At 42.5% G+C, this 21,117-nt stretch overlaps 1 protein-coding gene across 1 annotated transcript in view; it reads right to left on the bottom strand.

Annotated features, from left to right (window-relative positions):
• The window catches only part of LOC144888248 (uncharacterized), a 31,704-nt gene extending 11,649 nt beyond the window's left edge, over positions 1-20,055 (bottom strand). The window contains exon 1 of the mRNA XM_078769284.1: positions 19,719-20,055. Coding sequence (XP_078625410.1) covers positions 19,719-19,837 — 119 coding nt within the window. The 5' untranslated portion in view covers positions 19,838-20,055. The remainder of the gene's footprint in view (positions 1-19,718) is intronic.
• Between the last annotated feature and the right edge of the window lie 1,062 nt (positions 20,056-21,117).

Below are 21,117 nucleotides of genomic sequence, written 5' to 3'. Positions count from 1 at the left end.
AAAGAACCCCTCAGCACATACATACGGGAGGGGTAGGTGCAGACTGGAAGTTTGGGACGATTACACCTCACCACCACGTAATTCAAAACACCTCACCACCATGTAATTTAAAATACCTCACCCCCACGTAATTCAAAACACCTCACCACCATGTAATTTAAAATACCTCACCCCCACGTAATTTAAAACACCTCACCCCACCTAATTTAAAACACGTCACCACCAAGTAATTTAAAACACCTCACCCCCAAGTAATTCAAAACACCTCACCCCCACCAAATTTAAAATACCTCACCACCACGTAATCCAAAACACCTCACCCCCATGCCATTCAAAACACCTTAGGACCATGTAAATCAAAACACCTCACCACCACATAATTAAAAACACATCACAACCCCGTAATTCAAAACACCTCACCACCATGTAATTTAAAATACCTCACCCCCACGTAATTTAAAACACCTCACCCCACCTAATTTAAAACACGTCACCACCAAGTAATTTAAAACACCTCACCCCCAAGTAATTCAAAACACCTCACCCCCACCAAATTTAAAATACCTCACCACCACGTAATCCAAAACACCTCACCCCCATGCCATTCAAAACACCTTAGGACCATGTAAATCAAAACACCTCACCACCACATAATTTAAAACACATCACAACCCCGTAATTCAAAACACCTTACCACCATGTAATTCAAAACACCTCACCACCACGTAATTTAAAAAACCTCACCACCAAATAATTCAAAACACCTCATCACCAAGTAATTCAAAACACCTCACCACCACATAATTCAAAACACCTCACCACTACGTAATTATAAATACCTCACCACCACGTCATTCAAATGCATCACCACGTTATTAAAAACACTTCACAACCACGGAAACAAAAGTTTGAGGGAGTAGTTAAGTGACAACACAGACACTGACTGCCCAGTGGGGTGGCCCTTAAATGGGGTGGAAATTTTAAAATGTTAATTTGAATGTTCTCATGGCCTAAATGTGATCCATTTGGGATAGAAACACTGCAGTCAAAAAATTTCATACAAGTCTGTTTATATTTAGAGGTAGTCCAGGCACCTTCAAGAATCAAGATTTTATATATATTTTTTTATTTTTATATTTTATATTTCTAGTCCATAGATGTGATAATTATTCACAAGCATGTTTTATCAAACGGTGTTTATTTATTTCTGTGATACATACTGTATTATCTGTGATATGTGTTTTTAGTGTTACGTGACCTCAATCACATGGCCCATTGGGGGAAATGTTCAAGGGTGCTGGACTACCTCTAAATATTTATGACTTTAGCTGACATTTGGCCTGATTCGTTTTTAGGGAAAATGGACCAGTTGTAGACGGTGAGAGCTTAACATTTCAAACTTGCAAAAATAAGGGCCACCCCACTGCCCAGATATGTAGATATATAGATAAATGACCGCACCCGAGTTGCCGTTTTGTCATGGTTTACACCAATCATAATTAAAACAATTATTTTGCACAAATGTATTTGTAATATACGTGATATCTCATTTTATAAACAATTGAAGTTGAAAAAAAAAAAACTTTCCCCAAAAAAAAAATAAAAGAAATTGGAAATTTTTTCAAAAAAAAAAAATACATACCGACGGGAGAGATATGTGCATACCAGAAGTTTGGTACGATTTCACAAAAGTTGAGGGAGTAGTTCAGTGACAACACAGACACTGCACAGATATATAATTATATATAGATATATATATATATACATACATTGATTTGCTATAACAATACATAACATACAACTGCCATCTGCTTGGAAATCAGCCAACATCACCGCTTTGCACAAAAAAGGTGCAAAAACAGATCCTAGCAACTACAGACCAATCAGCCTTCTCCCAATTATCAGCAAAGTCATGGAATCCATCATTGCTTCTGATATGAAATCTTTCCTCTTCTCCAATGGCTTGATCTCTGATCATCAATTTGGTTTCAGACCAGGTCACTCTACTCTGGACATGCTGCTTCTGCTGTCTCAACAATGGATGGAGGTCCTCAATGCCAAACAGGAAATTAGAGCTGTCTCCCTCGACATATCACGTGCCTTCGACACGGCCTGGCACCCCGCTCTGCTCACCAAACTCTCCTCCTTTGGTATCCATGGAAATCTCCACGCATGGCTGGCGGACTTCCTCTCTAGTCGTCGTCAACGTGTGGCCCTGAATGGGTTTCTCTCATCTCCTCTTCCTGTTCAGGCTGGAGTTCCCCAAGGCAGTGTTCTGGGCCCCGTGCTTTTTCTGGTCTTCATCAATGATCTCTCTGACTCTCTCGAAAATCCTCTCTATCTCTTTGCTGATGACTCCACTCTCTGCCGCTCCATTCCTCTTCCCTCAGATCGGCAGTCTGCTGCCTCCTCACTCTCTGAAGACCTGGACAAAATCACAGACTGGTCAAACAAGTGGAACATGTCTTTCAATCCTGACAAATCTCACACTCTTACTATGTCTCTCCGAAAAGATCGACTGGACAACCCTCCCATCTACTTTCTCAACAATCCTCTCCAAGAAGTTCTGTCGCTCAAGATTTTGGGTCTCACTATCTGCCATGATCTTTCTTGGGAAAACCACATTTCCAAGCTGGCCTCCAAAGCCAGTCGCCGACTGGGCATCCTCCGTCGTGCGAAGTCCTTCCTCGGCACACCTGAGCTCCTCACCACATACAAGGCTTTCATCCGCAGCTCAATGGAATACTGTTCTCCCCTATGGGCCGGTGCTCCTGCCTCACACCTAGCTCGGCTTCACGCTGTTGAAACCAAAGCTTTCACAATTATTGGAATCTCCCGCGATGAAGCTATCTCTGAGGGCCTTTCACTCACTCACCGCAGGCAGGTAGGTGGTCTTTCTGTCTTCTACCGACTCCTCTCCGGCCTTGCACCCCCAGCTCTCTCTGTGCTCTGTCCCCCAAATATTCCTACAGGTCGCACAAGATCTGCCAGCAACCCTCTGATGGTTAAACTGCCGAAATCTCGGCTCTCCGCTCACCTTCACTCTTTCATTCCTCTTTTCTCCCGCCTCTGGAACAAACTCCCTCACTCCCTTCAATCCCACTCCTCCCTCCAGGTCTTTAAAACAGCTGTTCACCACCATCTCTTATCTTCCCCCATCCAAAACCTTGATCTTTTCTACCCCCGCTAATTCACCCCAGATCCACCTTGTTTGAAATTCCAACTTCTTTCCTGGAAGTCCTGGCAGTGTCCATATGTTTTATACCTCTCCCACTGCCCCCTTCCCACGCCCCCCCCAAAGCCCTCGCCCTCTCTCAGATCTCTCGATGTCTCCATGTCTCTCGGTCCCTGCTCTCAAATGTTGTGTTTGTGTCCTTCCCCCTCTCTCCCCATCTTGTCTACCGCTCCCTATGTTATATGTTTTATGTGTCGGTTTGTCTTTCTGTGTGATTAATGTTCGCTCTTTCACGAGCCTCGATATTGTATACAAAAAAAAAAAAAAAAAAAAAAAAAAAAAAAAAAAAAAAATACATATTTCTTAACAGTAAAGATGTTTTTTTTTTCAAGAGCAATCGAGGCAGTGGTCTGTTGCCTATACACTGCCTGGGTTCAATGTTTATGTCGAACTAGCAGGAGTACCTGGCATTGCCAGGGGAGGTGGGGGGAGGCAGGAGAGGGAGAGGTGAGGAAGGGAGTGGGGAGATTGGAAGGGGGAGGGGGCGGGAGAGGTGAGAGGAGAGGGAGGGGAAAGATATACTACATATACATCTTTTGGGGGTGGGTTTGACGGGCTCCTCCGTTTTGGAGGAGGTGGGGAGAGCTCGGTAAGGGAAGGAGGAAAGATTTACCAGTGCAAAGAGTGCTTTAACCTCAGTGTTGCCCAAGTAAAAAACAAAAAATTGTAACACCCTCTGCCACCATCACCAGGTGGCGCTCCACGGTGCACATTTACATGGAGAATTTCCGCCCCTCTCCCGGTCCCCCACACCTCCACATGAGGCCAGGGCCACATAGACTATGTTACCCCCCAGATAAAGTTGTATTTGTAACCCGAGTAAGGTGTATAAGCATTTATAGCTGGAGTACCTGGCGTTGCTCAAGGGAAAAAGAAACATTAACATATTTGAAATGAGGGCAAATATAATGGAAAAGCAATTACAGTACATCCAAATCAAAATCCATCACAAACGTCAAATCATCATTTTACCTTTTCGTTGAATATATGCTGCTGAAAGTGCCATTGACAACGTTTCTGAGTTAAGTTTGATGACGTTCAGGAAGAAGAAGAAGAAGAAGCCTTAACACCAACTTCGACCGCTTCTGAAATTGTTTAATTATTTGTATTCAAATGTCCGGTGATTGTTTTGTCTTTATTTATGTGAATGTGTACAACTGTCATTAATCAAAAAGATTGAGGCACTATAGAGCGATTTTTAAAAAATCCATTAAAATGACCTTTTTATTTTCCAATTTTTTTTTTTGTTGTCCCCCCCCCCCCCCCCCCCACTCCCCCTAAAACACTCCCAGGCACTCACTAATGAACCTCTGAAAGTTTGACGAAGATCCGTTCACCCATGTCTGAGAAAAATGGCAACACACAGACAGACAAACGGCTCTCTTATATAGTAGATTGTAAAAATTCTAATTTTCCCATAGGATTGGATGAATTTGAAGCAACTTTGACTCAATATTTTTTTCCTTTTCGATTAATGTTTCCGTGTTTCGGGGTAGGACAGACAGACAGCATTAGCCTATTATACTGTATATATAGATTCCTTGCATTCTTCAGTAAAATAAAATTGCCTTTTTCCTGCGGCAGCGTAATGTTACCATTAAAAAATTCCAATTAGCTTTCACTTCGCTAACAGTGTATGATCTATTCAAGTATTAATGATCTATTCAGTAATGATCTGGGCCAAGGATCTCTTCAGTAAGCAGACATACGAGCTCCTTTTGAGTGATGTCACTGATGTCATGTCATTATTTTACCTGGTTCATAACTTTCAATTTGACCAGACATGCTTTGAAAAAGACTTTCAGGATACACCAGACTTGGTTTCAGGATACACCAGACTTTCAGGATACACCATTTTTTGAGAACGGAAAAACTGTGAAAATGTCCCATTCGTTTGAGGACAAATCGAACAGGTTAAAAATATATATAACCACCTTTAGAGGCCATTTTTCCCCGCAAGCGGGGGTTGGCCTTTTTCGGGCACCGTGGTTGTTGTTGTTTTTTTGGTCCCCTTTTTGAAGCAATGTTTTACGGCCGGATGCCCTTCCTGACGCCAACCCTTTTTGCCGCCTTTAACGACAAACAGGGAATTACCAGTGAACTGGTACTCAATTAGCACGACCTCGGAAGGATGACAGGCTGAGTCAACCCCCCTGGCGTTAATTCAGCGATTGACCGGGATTCGAACCCAGGATCCTAGGAATCCTAAGCCGGCACCCGAGCCGCTAGCCCAACACCAGGGCCCAACACCAGGGCCCAACACCAGGGCCCAACACCAGGGCCCAACACCAGGGCCCAACACCAGGGCCCAACACCAGGGCCCAACACCAGGGGCCCAACACCAGATAGAGGGAACAGGTTGTTTGACTGATTCAACGTAATGGTAAATTATTATCATTCCCCATAGTCAATCAAGTAGGTGTCATGGTGCACTTTTCCTTTCCTTAACAGAAACCAACATCTGTGAAATCACTACTCCCATAAACCTGACGATAATATAATGCATTTAATGGAGCTTGGCATGAAATGCAATCTTTTATTGGATCATAGGCAGTGCAACAACGTGGCGTGAGAATTCCCAGAATGTGGTCATTTCATTATGCTGGCCTTTGCTCTGTCCATGTGACCAACTGATCTTGAAGAATCATTTCCAAAATGAATCCTCATGTAGTATATCTACACACACGTTCTCTCTTGGTCATTTTAATGCGGAGAGTGGCTGTGCCACATAATTTTGGGGAAAGTGGGAGGGGTGGGGGGAAGGCGATTTCCAATATATTTATGGAATAACTGGATTTTCCCTACTAGTATGTCCTCCCTCCCAGACTGAATAATGACCAACGTTCCATCCAATCTCTCCCGTTCCTCTTCTGCCCCCATTGACTCTTCTGATCACTTTCTTGTCCAGACCCATATCTCTCTGGCCCTTGTAAGAGAACGAAACTCGTACATAATGGTTAAAGCATCCACTCTTCAGAGACTGGGAGGACGGTGGTTAAAACCTCGGCTGCATCACACCAAAGACTTTAAAAATGGTACGTGCTGCTTCCTTGCTTTATACTCAGCATTTAAAAGGATAGAGAGGCAAACTCCACAATATAACCCGAGCAAACAATACCAGAAAGGCAATGGCAAACCACACAGTATAACCCTCTGGGGAAGGACATAAAACAATTTCTAGAGTGTTAATAGTTCCCAAGAGCACAGTGAGCTCCATCATTAGGAAATGGAAAGAATATGGAACTACCCAGACTCTTCCTAGACTGGCAGTCTGCCTTCCTAGAGCTGGCCAAACGGAGCAACTGGGCAAGAAGGACCTTGGTCAGTCCAAGAATCCAAAGACCACTCTGACAGAACTACAGAACTACAGAGTTACTTGGCTGAGATTGGAGAACCTACTGGAAGGACAGACAACAGTCTCTGTAGCATTCCATAAATCTAGGCTTTATGGGTGAGTTGCCAGATGGAAGCCACTCCTGAGAGAAAGTCACATGACAGCATGCCTGGAGTTTGCAAAAAGGCATGTGAAAGGCTGTGCATGACGTAAAATATTCTGTGGTCTGATGAGATGAATATCGAACTCTTTCACCTGAATGCAAAGTGCTACGTCTGGCGGAAACCGAACACAGCTTCGAGTCTTCTTGGATATATCAGTGTCAGCTTTGCAAAACTGTATTTGGGGAGTTTCTCCCATTCTTTCTTGCAGATTTGCTCAATCTCTGTCAACCCATCTAACATCATGCCAACCATGAAGCATGGTGGTGGCAGCATCATGCGATGGGGATGCTTTTCAATGGCAGGGACTGGAAGACTTGTATTGCAAGGATAGAGGGAACAATGAATGGAGCCAAATACAGGCAAATCCTTGAGGAGAACCTGCTTCAGAGTGCAAAAGACCTTCAACTGTGGCGAAGATTTACATTCAAACAGGACAATGACCCCAAGCATACATCCAAAGCAACACTGGAATGGCTTCAGAACAAGAGCGTTAAAGTCCTTGAGCGGCCCAGCCAAAGCTCAGACCTGAATCCCATGACAGAATTTGTGGAAAGACTTGAAGATTGCTGTTCACCGACGCTCCCCATCCAACTTGACAGAGCTTGAGCAAATCTGCACGAAAGAATGGGAGAAACTCCCAAAATACAGTTGTGCAAAGCTGACACTGACATATCCAAGAAGACTCGAAGCTGTAATCACTGTCAAAGGCACTTCGAAGAAGTATTGACTCAGGGGGTTGAATGCTTATGTAAATTAGATATTTCTGTATTTCAATTTTTATTATGTTGTAAAAAGGCCAAAAAATATTTCCACTTTGACATTATGGAGTATTATATGTAGATCAGTGACACAGAAATTCTCAATTTAATCCATTTTAAATTCAGACTGTAGCACAACAAAATGTGAAAAACGTCAAAGGGTGTGAACACTTTCTGAGGGTTTACTACTTACTCACTTACACCAGTTTGTCCCATCTCACCTGCAGTTTTCCTATCCATCCTCAAGACCCTGATACCAACAGCATGCTGCAGGGAGGCGGTTGCAGTCAAGCGCGTTCTTGCAGTAACTCCCTTCTGGTTAAACTTTCACATTTAGGATGACTGTACACCTCAACTTTCTTACTCACTACTCGAATCTACTGAGCGACTTTCTAAAGGCTGTTCTCTCAGTCTCACTCTTCCCTCCAGGATGTCAAGGAAGTCTCTTGGCATATCCAATTCCGACACAATTTATTACCCCCATTAACCTTTCATAACCCAACCTAAATCTTACTTGCTAATTTCAGTGTTTCCTCCCCTCCTCCAGCCTGGTGTTGGCTTCACGGTTAGGGTGGCGGCTTGGGATCCTGGGTTCAAATCCCGGTCAATCGCTGAATTAACGCCAGGGGGGTTGACTCAGCCTGTCATCCTTCCGAAGTCGGAAAATTGAGTACCAGTTCACTGGTAATTCCCTGCATGTCGCAAGAGGCGACCAACAGGGTTGGCGGCAGGAAGGGCATCCGGCCATAAAACATTGCTTCAAAAAGGGGACCAACGTGCCCAAAAAAGGCCAACCCCTGCTCTGCGGGGAAAAATGGCCTCTAAAGGCAGTTCCTCCCCTCCTCCCTTTCCTCTTTTCCTGTTCATTCATTCTCTTGATATTTCCCACACTGTCATTTCTACCTTTCTCTTTCATGAGCCTTGCTCCTGTAAGCCTAGCCACCTTAAATTGAACATCAGGCCTGGCCAACCGCTTCGTGAAGCCTTGAGCCAAAAACTCAAAAACTAGTCCACAACTTTGTGAAGTACTGTGTTACATATCGTTTTTGGCCCCATCCCTCAATTGTGAAGAATCACTTAAAAAAAAAAATCCTATCCAGTTCCAGATCTTCACCAAAATCCAATCATTTTGTCCTTGTCACACACCCAACCTCTTCACCAAATTTCGTCTGAATCCGTCCACAACCTTTTGAGATAGCTTATTGACAGGCAGACAGACAAACAAGCAAACAGACAGACAGATGTGAAAACATAACCTCTGTCCACCTTTTTTGGCAGAGGTAATAAGCTGAACATTTTCTTTAACCAGAGGTCTCATTCTGCATCTTGTTGTACACCATCAAGGCCTTAGGCCAGAGCACAATATAAATTTATAGCACAATCCCCAGAGGTCCAATTGCAATGATGACCCTAACCCTGGCAACGATGATGCACAAAGGCTAATTGTGCACATCACTTGGGACAACTGTGTAAAATGTTTGGTTATGATCAACAATTTATTTCGATATTTACTGCTTAATATTTGGGTAATTAAACCACTCTGGAATTGATGATCATATCAAAGGAGGTCGAATAATTGACTGATAAAGACAAATCGGTGTAGATGAGGGAGAAGTTACATGTTAGGAAAGAAAAAAAAACAACAGCAAGAATGAACGAGATACAATTGAAGAACAAGAAGGAAGAATATCAGGAGGAGGAAGTGCGCTGTCGATGCAGGCAACGATGAGGTTATTGTGAACAAATAAATAATAGGAAGCAAATAGGCCCTCGCTTAATGGAGATAACATAAGGCGTTTACAATGATGAAAATGTACTACATACATCGGTATATTCAAATCAATTTCCCACAATATAACTTCACCATCTTTCCTCACAATACTCCTTGATTGAATTTCACAAATGGCCTGAGGCCTACAACCCCAAAGTCTACCAAATGATATTGCGACATGAAAGCATTATCAGGATTATTAGGCGACCTTTACCACAGCAATATTCACAATAATCTTTAATAGGCCATAAGCAGTGACCTTACTTACACCGCATGATGACGTTTTAACAGAAATTTACGATAATGAAACAAGTCGCTTGTTATGCTGTCGAGCTTCCATTCTTCCCAAAACTGTAACTACGTTCGAGTGAACATCATTTGATTTTTGTATGCAAAATCTACGCTGATGGAAGATTGACGATACTGAGGGACCGTGGGGTATGGGGAAACTTAGTGGGGTAGTGGGCTAATTATTAGTCAGGTCGATCTCTTGACTGCCACTGGTAACATGTAACCCAGTGCTACCTGCCGCATGGTCGGGTCGTCCGCATCTAACCCGACACCCCTCACTGGCTTGCCAATGGGGAGGGTGGCTGCGAAAACCCAGTAGGACTAAAAACAATACCTGTTAAAGGGCGGATGAGCTCCCTCCGTGAGCCAACGGCCATCCTGTAAGGAGATGGTGTCTCCAAAAAAACACCCATCCGGTTGGACCGCTTTTTTAGGGAGTAGGTTGTAGACAGCAACCGCTCAGGGTAGTACTACCGTTCGGACTTAGGAGAGTCAAAGTGGTGCCCGGAACCATCTTACACTCTCCGTGTCAGGATTGCTGGTCTTGCTTTCTGCCTCACTCAAACTATCAGCTACCGGGCAAGCTTCAATATCTCTTTCTTACAAACAAACATCATACACTTTTCTTACTCATTTTCACTCCTCATCTTTACATTCTCGCTATGCAGTTATTATATTAAAGTCTAGCCTTGATGAGGACTATAGAGTCAGTGAATGGAGCCTTCAACATTAAAAAAGCAGCTTGTTTAGGTAAGGTTAGTGAGGTTAAAACAGAAAGGGATAGGGGATTGCACCCACAATGTAAAATATATCAACTGTTTGTGCAATTTATAGGATATATATCCATTGGTGGGATGCACGAGGTTTTTTTTATAGGGAATGCTCGTGATAACTGTGCTCCTGGGCTCCATTGCAACATGACAACATTTGGGTTTGCAGTGTAGGGGATGGCAGTGGGAACGTAATTCGTAAATGAAAACACAGGATGGTAGGACAGTATGTTGCTGTAAAAAAAACCCTCATTAATTACAACTCAACATGGTACATGTCATCCAGCTCTGGCATGAAAGCTCCAATAATAAATCTAAGTCAGCCAGAGATATCTCCAGATCAAAAAGACAATTCCATCGAAATTGCAAATTTAGCAGGAACGTTCTAAAACCCTGAACAGATTGCCATTAGCCCAGTCGCTTGGTTAAGAAGGGATAACATCGGATCGATCAACATACGGCTTTGTTCACATATACACAGATACGGATACATATATGGCATGGGGATATGGCAAAGGCATGCCGGGAAATCGGACACGGTGTTCACATATACAAGTTTATAGATAAGAATAAAAAGTGCGTCACAAATGCGGAAATAGGTGTTCCCTGCACAAACGAGCAAGATGGCACCAGCTAGGTCAAGGATGGAACGTTCTCTGTACCGCTGGCCTGTTTACGGCCCCCAAGACATCAGCAAGGCAGACCCAAACATTGTGGACAGAGGATATTTGTGCTCAGGGATTCCTGGGTCATCGAGGCAAGGGTTTCGCCTGACCACCTCCATCATTTCTAAACTCCTTCAGTACTGATCAGAGAAAAATGGAGCGGCATGGTTAGCGATATTCCAGGTGTTAACGATTATGACGTCAATGGCAGCAATTTTCCATCCGGTGCCATTGCGGATACGATTTTAATCGCTGCATGGTGCGATCACAACAATCGTATCCGCTTGTCGTATCCTCGTCCAGACATATGTCAACACATCCATATCCATGTACAGTATATATGAACACAGCTCAAGTAATTTTCCAGGAATTCCCTTGCATGTTCAAAGACTGATACCCATTTTAGTAAATTATTGCAAGGCTCCTCATCATTAAAAACAAACAAGCATGCATGTACATTTTTTTCATTATGAATATGAGCTGCTAAAGAGCGATTGCAGTTACAATGGACGCAAAGCCAGAATTTTAGAAATTAAAATGTCTCTGAACAAGTCAAGCCTTGGCAGGCAGCAGACTGGGCACCTACATCGTTCTATGTCATTTGTGTTGGAAAAATAAGAACTACTCACAGCCAATAAGGCCTTATCCAAAGCTCAATGAAGTACCACTCTCCCCTATGGTCTTGGTGCCCCAGCATCACACCACTCTCTCCCCTGATTTCTATGGAATATAAAGCTCTCAACATTATTGACATTTCCTACAATGAGGTCGAAGCATGAGGCCTGTTCTTCTCACGTCACAGAAACGTTTGTGGCCTCATTTGTTATTTTCCACCTCTCCTCTGGTCCAGCTCCCTCTGCTCTTTCAGCCTCCTCCGCTGCTCCAGGATGCAGACATTCTTCCAGTGGGCCCCTCCTGGTCATCATGGAACTGCCATAAACAAAGTGGTTCACTTGCACTCTTCCATCCAGGTCTTGAAGCAGGTGGTGCACCACCATTTCAAGTCATCTGCAATCTTCTCTACTCCCATTACGCCTACATAATGTAACCCACTTACTTTCAGGTTACTGTATACATCTCTCCTCCTTTCTCCTCTTTTCCCATTCATTAATTCCCTTATTTTTTGTCCAACTGTTGCCCCCTGCCTCAGTGTTGGCACATCGTCATTTTTCCCACTGTCACTTCACTCTTCCATGACCCTCAACAATGTATTAAAAGGAAATAAAACAGGACAAGATCAGCTAAGCACTAGCAAAAAATGCACCAATTCAAGACTTGCATTCCCATTTTTGAAAGACAAACAGCTTCTTTATGATACAAAGCCAGTTATGTGCACTGTGAATCAGACTGTATGGGAGTACAACCGAAGGAAAAAGGGAGAACGACAACGACACTCGATAGAAAGCAAACCTCCACCAGGCTGAACAGTTTACGTTTTGTATCCCACTGACAGGCCGGATCTGGATTCAGACCTGAACCAAAATCGAATCGACTTGTTATTGTCACCTCCCAACTCATCCATCAAGGTTATGCATAATACATCCAGAACCTTTTGAAATATCCTGCTATATATGGTTTGTGAATCCATCTCTCAATGGTGAAGTATCACTTTCAAAAAATATATCGGATCTGAAACTTCACCCTAAATCTAATCAATTCAACCTTGTCACACACCCAACATGTCCACCAAATTTCTTCCAAAATTCATCCATAGTTTTTTTTAGATATCCTGTGCACAGACGGACAAACAAGAAGGCACCAGGAGGTAGCCTGACAGGAGGTAGACGAAAATGGAGAGAAACAATAATTGATTGATTAATTGTGCAATTAAAATAAATGAATAATATAATCATAAAATAATAAATTTCTTCATCAATTGGCTGATAGCATACCTAAACCACCACTGCTTCATCCGAATCTGTAACCTTAAAACACTTAATTAATCAGTTTATCGACAAATTAAATCAATGAATCAAAAATATCCTTTATAGTCAAATCACTTGGTCACTGCCATGCCTAAATATGAGATTTCTAGCTCAAAATGTGCCTGAGATATTGCCCAGACAAGAAAGAAAATAAATAAGTACTTTATAAATCGATAATAAAATAATTAAGTAATTAATCAATGAATAAAAAAATAAAAAATCACGTTTTGGCCAAAGCACGTGCTCACTATTGTGCCCAAATTTCAGCTTCCTAGCTCAAAGGATGGCTGAGATATCACCTGGACAAACAAGATAACCTTGACCTTTGACCTATATAGTCAAAAACAGTGTCAGGCTCCCTTTTGTCTTTCGGAATCATCTGGTAAAATTTGACGAAGATAGCTGAAAGCAATCGCGATTTATCGCACTCAGAGACAAACAAACAAATGAGATAGACCACAAACAGACATGAGGTGAAGACATAACCTCCATCCACCTTTGGTGGCAGAGCTAATAACCAAATAAATCTTAAGGGGCCAGTCCACATAGCTTTGATCTCCTCGATAGCTTATAGGTTCAGTACATACAATTACATCAAATAGTTCACCCGAATTCCTCCACCAACAGTATTGCAGTGGAGAGAGGGCTCTTGGTTCCTTTCACTAAAGGAAAGCATCTTTCTCAAAGTTTGATTAAGCTTGGTATTTGACAAGTAGCAATTAAAATTCAAGCATGAGCAATTATAAAAACAACCCTGAGAAGTTAAAAAAAATAAACTTTCAAAATGCGCAAGTAGGGCAAAGAGTGGTAACAACTCTAAAAAAACTTTTATTTTCTTTTGTAACTTCTTGAGCAGAGCAATGTGCTTTGATCAGATCGATAATGTCAATTTTCGCTGGTTCCATCTGTTTCGATACAGATAAAGAGGTAACGTTCATCCTGTGTTTGTTACTAACCGTGTGTGCAAGAGATCATTGTTCAGGTTAGCTGCCTGTATACCCCATTTGCAATACCTTTCGACAATGTTCTCAATGCTTTAACCATATTCCTCTGTAATTTAGCTCTTCAGTGAGTCTCAGATATCTGTATAGAAATGATCGTCTCGTGGTGATGCAAACTCAAACAAATTCATAAAACCATGTATTTTGAATAAAACAATGATATGTAATGGAAGATTATCAGAATCATGGTCAACGATCTCTACAACAAGAAAAATGTAAATAAACATTGTTAATCGCATAAAGCGCACAACGACTATGGAAAGTTATACGTCAAGTTATATGCAAGCAGAGTTGGTGTGATGTGTGTCGGTCAGCTTACAATGTTAGCCTCCAATGGAGGCAGCTATTCTCGGCAGTAGGTGACGGACTTCATTTCTTTTTACTCAACTAATCAATTTTAACAGCTAGTCAATGCAAAAACAACAGGAAAAGCAATCAGAGATTGCAGACCCTCGCCAGCACGTGTTTTCAGTGGTTTTTAAGGCTTTTGTGTTAAAAACAAATATGGCGGCCGAACCACGTGACCGATGACGTCATTATTTTTTTTTCTCCGTCAATTTATCCCGAGATGACACTCAAGAAATTTCATCTTGATCGGATGAAGTTTTGTACTTGTAGAATTATGACGTCATAATGGAGGCACCTATGACATCATTATTAACATATTTTATTGCCCATGGAGAGTTCTTTACAATGAGCCATGTCTCATTTTTTTTTATGCAGCGCTTTCGGAGATATCGAGGTGCAACCTTTTTCGTTTTTTCCAAGATGGCGGCCATACCACGTGGCCCATGACGTCATAATTATCATTAAATAATTCTACAGGTGGAGTTGCACCTAAGGTGAACATTTCCTGTCCATCGGACTAAGTTGCAGAGGAATTTGTTTTTCCCATACTGATCAGATCAAGTGTTGTAGTTGTTGAATTATGATGTCATAATGAAGACACCGATGACATCATCATCAACAAATATTATTCCCCATGGGGAGTACTTCACAATGAGCCTTGTTTCAACTTTTTCCATTGAGCAGTTTTGGAGATATAGAGGTGTAACGTTTTTCCAAGATGGCGGCCATACCACATGACCTACAACGTCATAATTTTGAGTAAAAGAATTATACAGGCGGAGGCGCTCCTATGGTAAAATTTAATGTCAATCGGACTAAAGGTTGCCTCGAAAATGACACGCCACACGTATACCCGTACGCCACACGTATACACGTACGCACGCAACCGAATGCCTCACGCTGCTTTTTGCTTCACGAGCACAGGGTAATAAACCGCTGGAAAAAAAACTCCCTTGCCACTCTCTAAGGGGCGGGTGTTTCTCGTACATTGTAGTAGATCGCTGCAGCAGATTTCAGTCGGTCACCGACTACGACGACCGTGGCATGAAAATCTAAATATCGCGCTCCACAGGGAGCGGGGCCCCCAGTCCATCGGGAAAGATTGTGGCGGGTGAAAGGCAGCAAAGAGGGAGTTTATTTTGGTTAACCGTGCACTTTTTGCATATTATTATTTGCATATTTTGCAAAGTTATACAACTTGGCTTGGTTTAAAAAAAAAACTCCTTTGCCACTCCCTTAAGGAGCGGGTGTTTTTCTTTTGTTTTTTTTTGTGTAGAGTCGAGGCTCGTGTGAGAGCTAACACACATTAAACACGAAAACATGCACGGACACATAAAACATACAATAAAGGGAGCGGGAGACAAGAGTAAGCGGGAGACAAGAGTAAGCGGGAGACGAAGTAGTTTTTCATAAATAGTAGATCACCACAGCAGGTTTCAGTCAATGTAAATTTTAAGTAGATCACCACAGCAGATTTCAGTCAATGTAAATCGCAGTAGATCGCCACAGGAGATTTCAGTCAATAACAACTGACAACCAACAACAACAACAACATGCATTTTAAAGGCCATTTTCCCTGCTAGAGCGGGGGTTAGCCTTGCGGTCCCCATGACAATCTTCTCCATTTTGCCCTATTTTCTGCATCTCTCCTTGTTAACCCCCTTGCCCGCATTTCTTCTTCCACCATCTTTAGCCAAGTCTTTCTCAGTCTTCCCCCGTCCTCTACTTCCTTCTACATTCATTTCCATCACTCTTCTCAATCAGTCACTTTCATCCTTCCTCAACACATGACCAAACCATCTCAATCTGTTCCTCTTCACAGCATCAATCACAGGCTCTATTCCCATCATTTTTCGCAATTCATCATTTGTCTTCCTCTCTCTCAACGATACTCCACACATCCATCGAACCATTCGCATTTCCACCCTTTCCAACCTTCGTTGCTGCTCTACGTTCATTACCCATGTCTCGCTCCCATAAATCATAACACTTCTCACACATGCAGCATACACCTTTCCCTTCAGCTTCAACGACACTCCCCTCCTCATCAGCACGCCACTCAGTTCCCGAAACTTCTTCCATGCACATCTCACTCATGCAACCGTTGCCGAGTCTGATCCACCTTCTCCATTCAGCATGTCTCCGAGGTAGCAAAATGTTTTCACACCTTCCAGCTTCACGCCGTCTCCAAGATCCAACTCAACATTTCCTCCATGTGAAGCTCCCTCTGTGCACACCTTACATTTGAATGTAGCTGCCACACTGGTTAATGACCCTCTCAGACCACTACATTTTTGATGAACCCACTCAGCGCACATTGTACACTGAATGGAGTTCACTCCGACACCCTTCCTACACACAGCACAGGGCCACTTCCCAGTTCTTTCCACCTCACCACATGCTTTACCACTTGCCATCACCTTCGTCTTTCCGATATTCACCTTCAGACCTTTTGTCTCCATACATTCCTTCCACTTGTTCATCTTTTCCTTCAGTCCATCCATACTTTCCGCAATCAACACCAGATCATCTGCATACAACAACTCCCATGGTAAACCCTCCTTTACGTTCTGAGCCAGCACCTCCATCACAGCTACAAATAGTAGTGGACTTAGTACCGACCCCTGATGCACTCCCACCTTCACCTCAAACTCACCACTGTTCCCGTCCTTCGTCGTTACAGCTGCGCGCACTCTTTTGTACATTGCCATCACTACTCTGATCAACCATTCCTCCACTCCTAACTTCCTCAATGCCCATGTCAATACTTTGCGTGGAACCCTCTCGACAACTATGACAACTATGACAACTATGACAACTATGACAACCATGACATGAAAATCGAAACGTCATGCTCTTTAGCGGGCGAAGCCCCCTGTCCATCGGGACGGGTTGCGGCGGGTGAAAGGCAGTGGGGAGGGAGTTTATTTTGATTAACCGCACACTTTTTGTGTATTATTATATAGATTATACATATTTGTACCAAGTTTGATTTAAAGCTCTTCAGCTATTCTGAAGTATCGCATTTTTACCTGACATGACCTCTGACCTTTGACGCCAAAATCTAATCAGTGCATCTTCGCATCATAATGTACACTTGTACCAAGTTTGGTCAAAATCCCTTTGCTGCTTCACAAGTTGGCGCAGTAACATAATTTTTACCTGACGGGACCTCTGACCTTTGACCTCTTGAGCTCATATTCCAACCCGTTCATCTTTTCACCATTAAACATACTTGTCCCAAATTTAACTTACATCCCTTCAGTCGTTCTTAAGTTACCGCGGGAATGAAAACATATCATGGAAGGATGGCCGCACGCACGGATAAACAACGAGAAAACATCATGCCTCCAAAAACTTCATCGGCAGAGGTATAAACACAGGTGCAATAACCCTGGCACTCACATGGTATAAAAAAACAGTATACTGCACTGACTAAAGGTATTTTAAACCAATTTCAGTGCTTGCTAGAAGACAGGGCAGCATGTAGAATCATACTAACATAATCATAAGACTTTAAACAAACAAATACCTATTTTGGGGGGCAACCCTCACCCCCCCCCCCCCCCCCCAAACACCATATATCTCCTCAGACCCCAATTTTTCTAATTCCTTGAAGAACAAACATTAGTACATCACGGGTGATGAAGGTTGTGGTGAAGTTTCATCGAAATTGCGTGTGTAGTTTATGAGAAGAAAGCAAATACCTATTTTTCTTCATGTTGTACACCGCACCATTCCTATGCCATCTCCAGGAGCTGCATAACGTCATTGCTGGGCACCGAAGGGGGCTCGGCAATGACGCACGCTGAAAGGGAGTACTCAGTTTTCACTCTGGTTGTTTGTTTGTTTGTTTGTTTTCTTGTTTGTCCGGGCGATATCTCAGCCATCATTTGAGCGAGGAAGCTGAAAGTTCGGCACAATAGTGAGCAAGTGCTTTGTCAAAAAGAGTAATTTTTTGTTTTTTGATTAATCAATTTATTGATGAGTTACTTAATTATTATCGATTAATTAAGTACTTATATATTTCCTTTCTCTTCTGGCCATTATCTCAGGGACCTTTTGAGTTAGGAAGCTGATATTTGGCCATGCCAATGACCAAGTGATTTGGCAATAAAGGCTATTTTTGATTTATTGATTAATCAATGAATCAATTAATTATTTAATTTTTTTTATTCATGACTTATTTAATTAAATTTCTAGAAGATACATCTTCGGATGAAGCACTAGTGGTTTAGTTATGCGATTAGCCAATATTGATTAAGAAAATATTTTATGACAATCTTTTATTGATTTTAATTATGCAATTAATCAATGAATTATTGTACACCTCTCCCTCCCAATGCACTCTTTATAAGCTGCACTGCGGTATTGCCGGGCGCCTAAGGCGCCCCGGCAATGCTGCGCTGGAGGATATTTAATTATTTGGCATGGGGGCGGTGTACTTTGAATGCATCTGTACTTGTTTTACTCTTCTCTCTCCATTTCCAGGTCGCTCTAACCAAGTGGCTCTTAGTTTCAAGAACACACACATTACATTACTATAGCCATGAAAAAAAAAAAAACCTTGATCACAAAGACAAAAAATAATTGGGCTAAATCATAAAGGACGAGACAACACAACCGCGAATGGAAATATATTTTAGTTAAAAATTGATTAACAAGCAAACCAAAGCATTTTGTCAAAGCAATACAACAATATGGGGCTTTCAAAATGATGTAATCTGCCCAAGAATGCTCGGCACGCATGAGCATAACCCCTGAGCGGCAATGTTGATTCAGGGAAGTTTCCAAAAATATTGTGCGTGTGAGATGGCCTCTCTGTCTCTCTCTCTCTCTCTCTCTCTCTCTCTGTCTGTCTGTCTATCTGTCTCTCTCCCTGTCTGTCTATGTCTGTCTCTCTCCCTCTCTCCGTGTGTGTGTGTGTGTGTGTGTGTGTGTGTGTGTGTGTGTGTGTGTGTGTGTGTGTCTCCCTCTCTCTCTCGCTCTTTCAGTCACTCAAACTCTTGGGTCTCTCAGGCATAATCATCATGCAAAGTCCTTTCTTGGCACACCTGAACTCTTATCGACCCATAAGGCCTTCATCTGTACCATAATATTCATCATGCATGTCTTATTGCGGTAATTGGTTTATCTGTACGTACCCCCTCCCCAACCCCCAGATATCTACAGGGCGCACGCGATCCACCAGCAACCCCCTTCTAGTGAAACAGCCAAAATCCAGGATCACTGCTCACCTCGACTCTACCGAACAATAAAAAATAGAGTAGAAAAAAAATTGCTTTTCGTGTAGCAAAAAAAAAAAAAAAAAAAAAAGACAAATCAAATTCCAACGAAAAGCCACAACATCCATGGAAAGCTGCTTCTTCAAAACATCCAATGAAAAACTTCTAAAAGATGTTTTAAAGGAGATTGAGTAAACAAAAATTAAGAGCAAAACCTGAGGTCAACATTACCATCGACGCTTTTGAATGTCGATGGGCTGGTGGGTGGAGCAAGGCGACCCGGAAGCAGAACTCCCACAAACGTGGCATAGTTCACTGCTGAGAGAATCCAGAGTTTGTGAAGAAATCATAATCACGAGCCAAGATCCACGCAGCCCTCGTCATTGCCTTCAACCGGTACTGCTGGCTCGTGCCATGTCTCGGCCTCCTCACTATTCATTCCTCTTGGAGCTCAATGCACCTTCAATAAATCTTATCCTTCCGACAAACAAGGCTTCTTCTCCACCGAGGCTCCACCTATCCTTGGTAACAATGACGTCACCTGATGGAATCCCCAGTGCTTTGAAGCCGCCGCCACAAATTGACAAATTGACGTCAGACAGATTTAAAAGAATGAATATCATACCGAGATGAGTGCCGAGGCAGGGATTGCAATTGCAGCACCAAATCGATAACCTTCTCATATTCACAATAAACATTAAGGCAAACAATTTTGATAAATCGATCAACCATTAAACACCACCAATCAGGCCTTCGCAAGTTAATTCAGTCTATTGCAGAAGAAAGGCAGATACACATATTGCAGTCCCCAATGGGCACAATAGATCAACCCAAGTGCAAACACGTGAAACAACAACAATTTGGTGTTTGGTGTAACAGCTGTTAATAAAAACTCACTAATGAAGCCTGGCTTTACCAGCCTGGCCTTGGAGGCCTTATCTCAAACAGTGTGCAACTGCACGCCATTGCTTTACTACCGATATGGGCACGTGATCCATAGTAAGAGTGGACCACCTCCATCAACATCCTGTTGACTTAATCCACTGAGGAACAAAGCCGAGTAAAGGTGCCTAAAAATATTAAAAAGTGAAAATAAAATAAGGAAAAAATAAGAGAAAAAGTGACTTCAATGTAGGTGGATAGATCAGGTATTAGGTGGACCTTTGACGTAAAAGGGTCCAATCAACATCGCAGAGGTGGGCTGAGGTATAGGACATGTGGCAAAGATCAGTACAGCGATGACATTTTGTCTTCTTCTTCTTCATATTATTATTATTCAAAATATCTCTTGAGCAATTCTGCTTCTTCTGAGTCTTCACTCTTGCCACTTACCTAGAAGCTCTGTGCGTAACACTGCATTGTACTTTTAAAATGATTTGGAAAAGTTTATTTGCTTCGACCTAACACCATTGCTACATGCTATAGAGTACAGACCATGGGGACATATCAAACTCAAATTACGCTCGGCAACCACCGCTTTGATTAACCAGCCAACTCTTTAATGCTAATCCCAGATTAGCAGAGGCATTGAAACCCGTGGATTAACACTCCGGGCAATAACCACAGTCAGAAATTGAGCAATTTCGCAGGTCGGAAGAAGCATAAAGATGTGCCATGTTCCCTCAGAGAG

Source organism: Myxine glutinosa, unplaced genomic scaffold (genome assembly GCF_964187855.1).
Source record: "Myxine glutinosa unplaced genomic scaffold, kmMyxGlut1.1 SCAFFOLD_1961, whole genome shotgun sequence".
In the NCBI taxonomy this organism is placed as follows: Eukaryota; Metazoa; Chordata; class Myxini; order Myxiniformes; family Myxinidae; genus Myxine; species Myxine glutinosa.
This window is presented reverse-complemented; position numbering and strand designations above follow the sequence as displayed.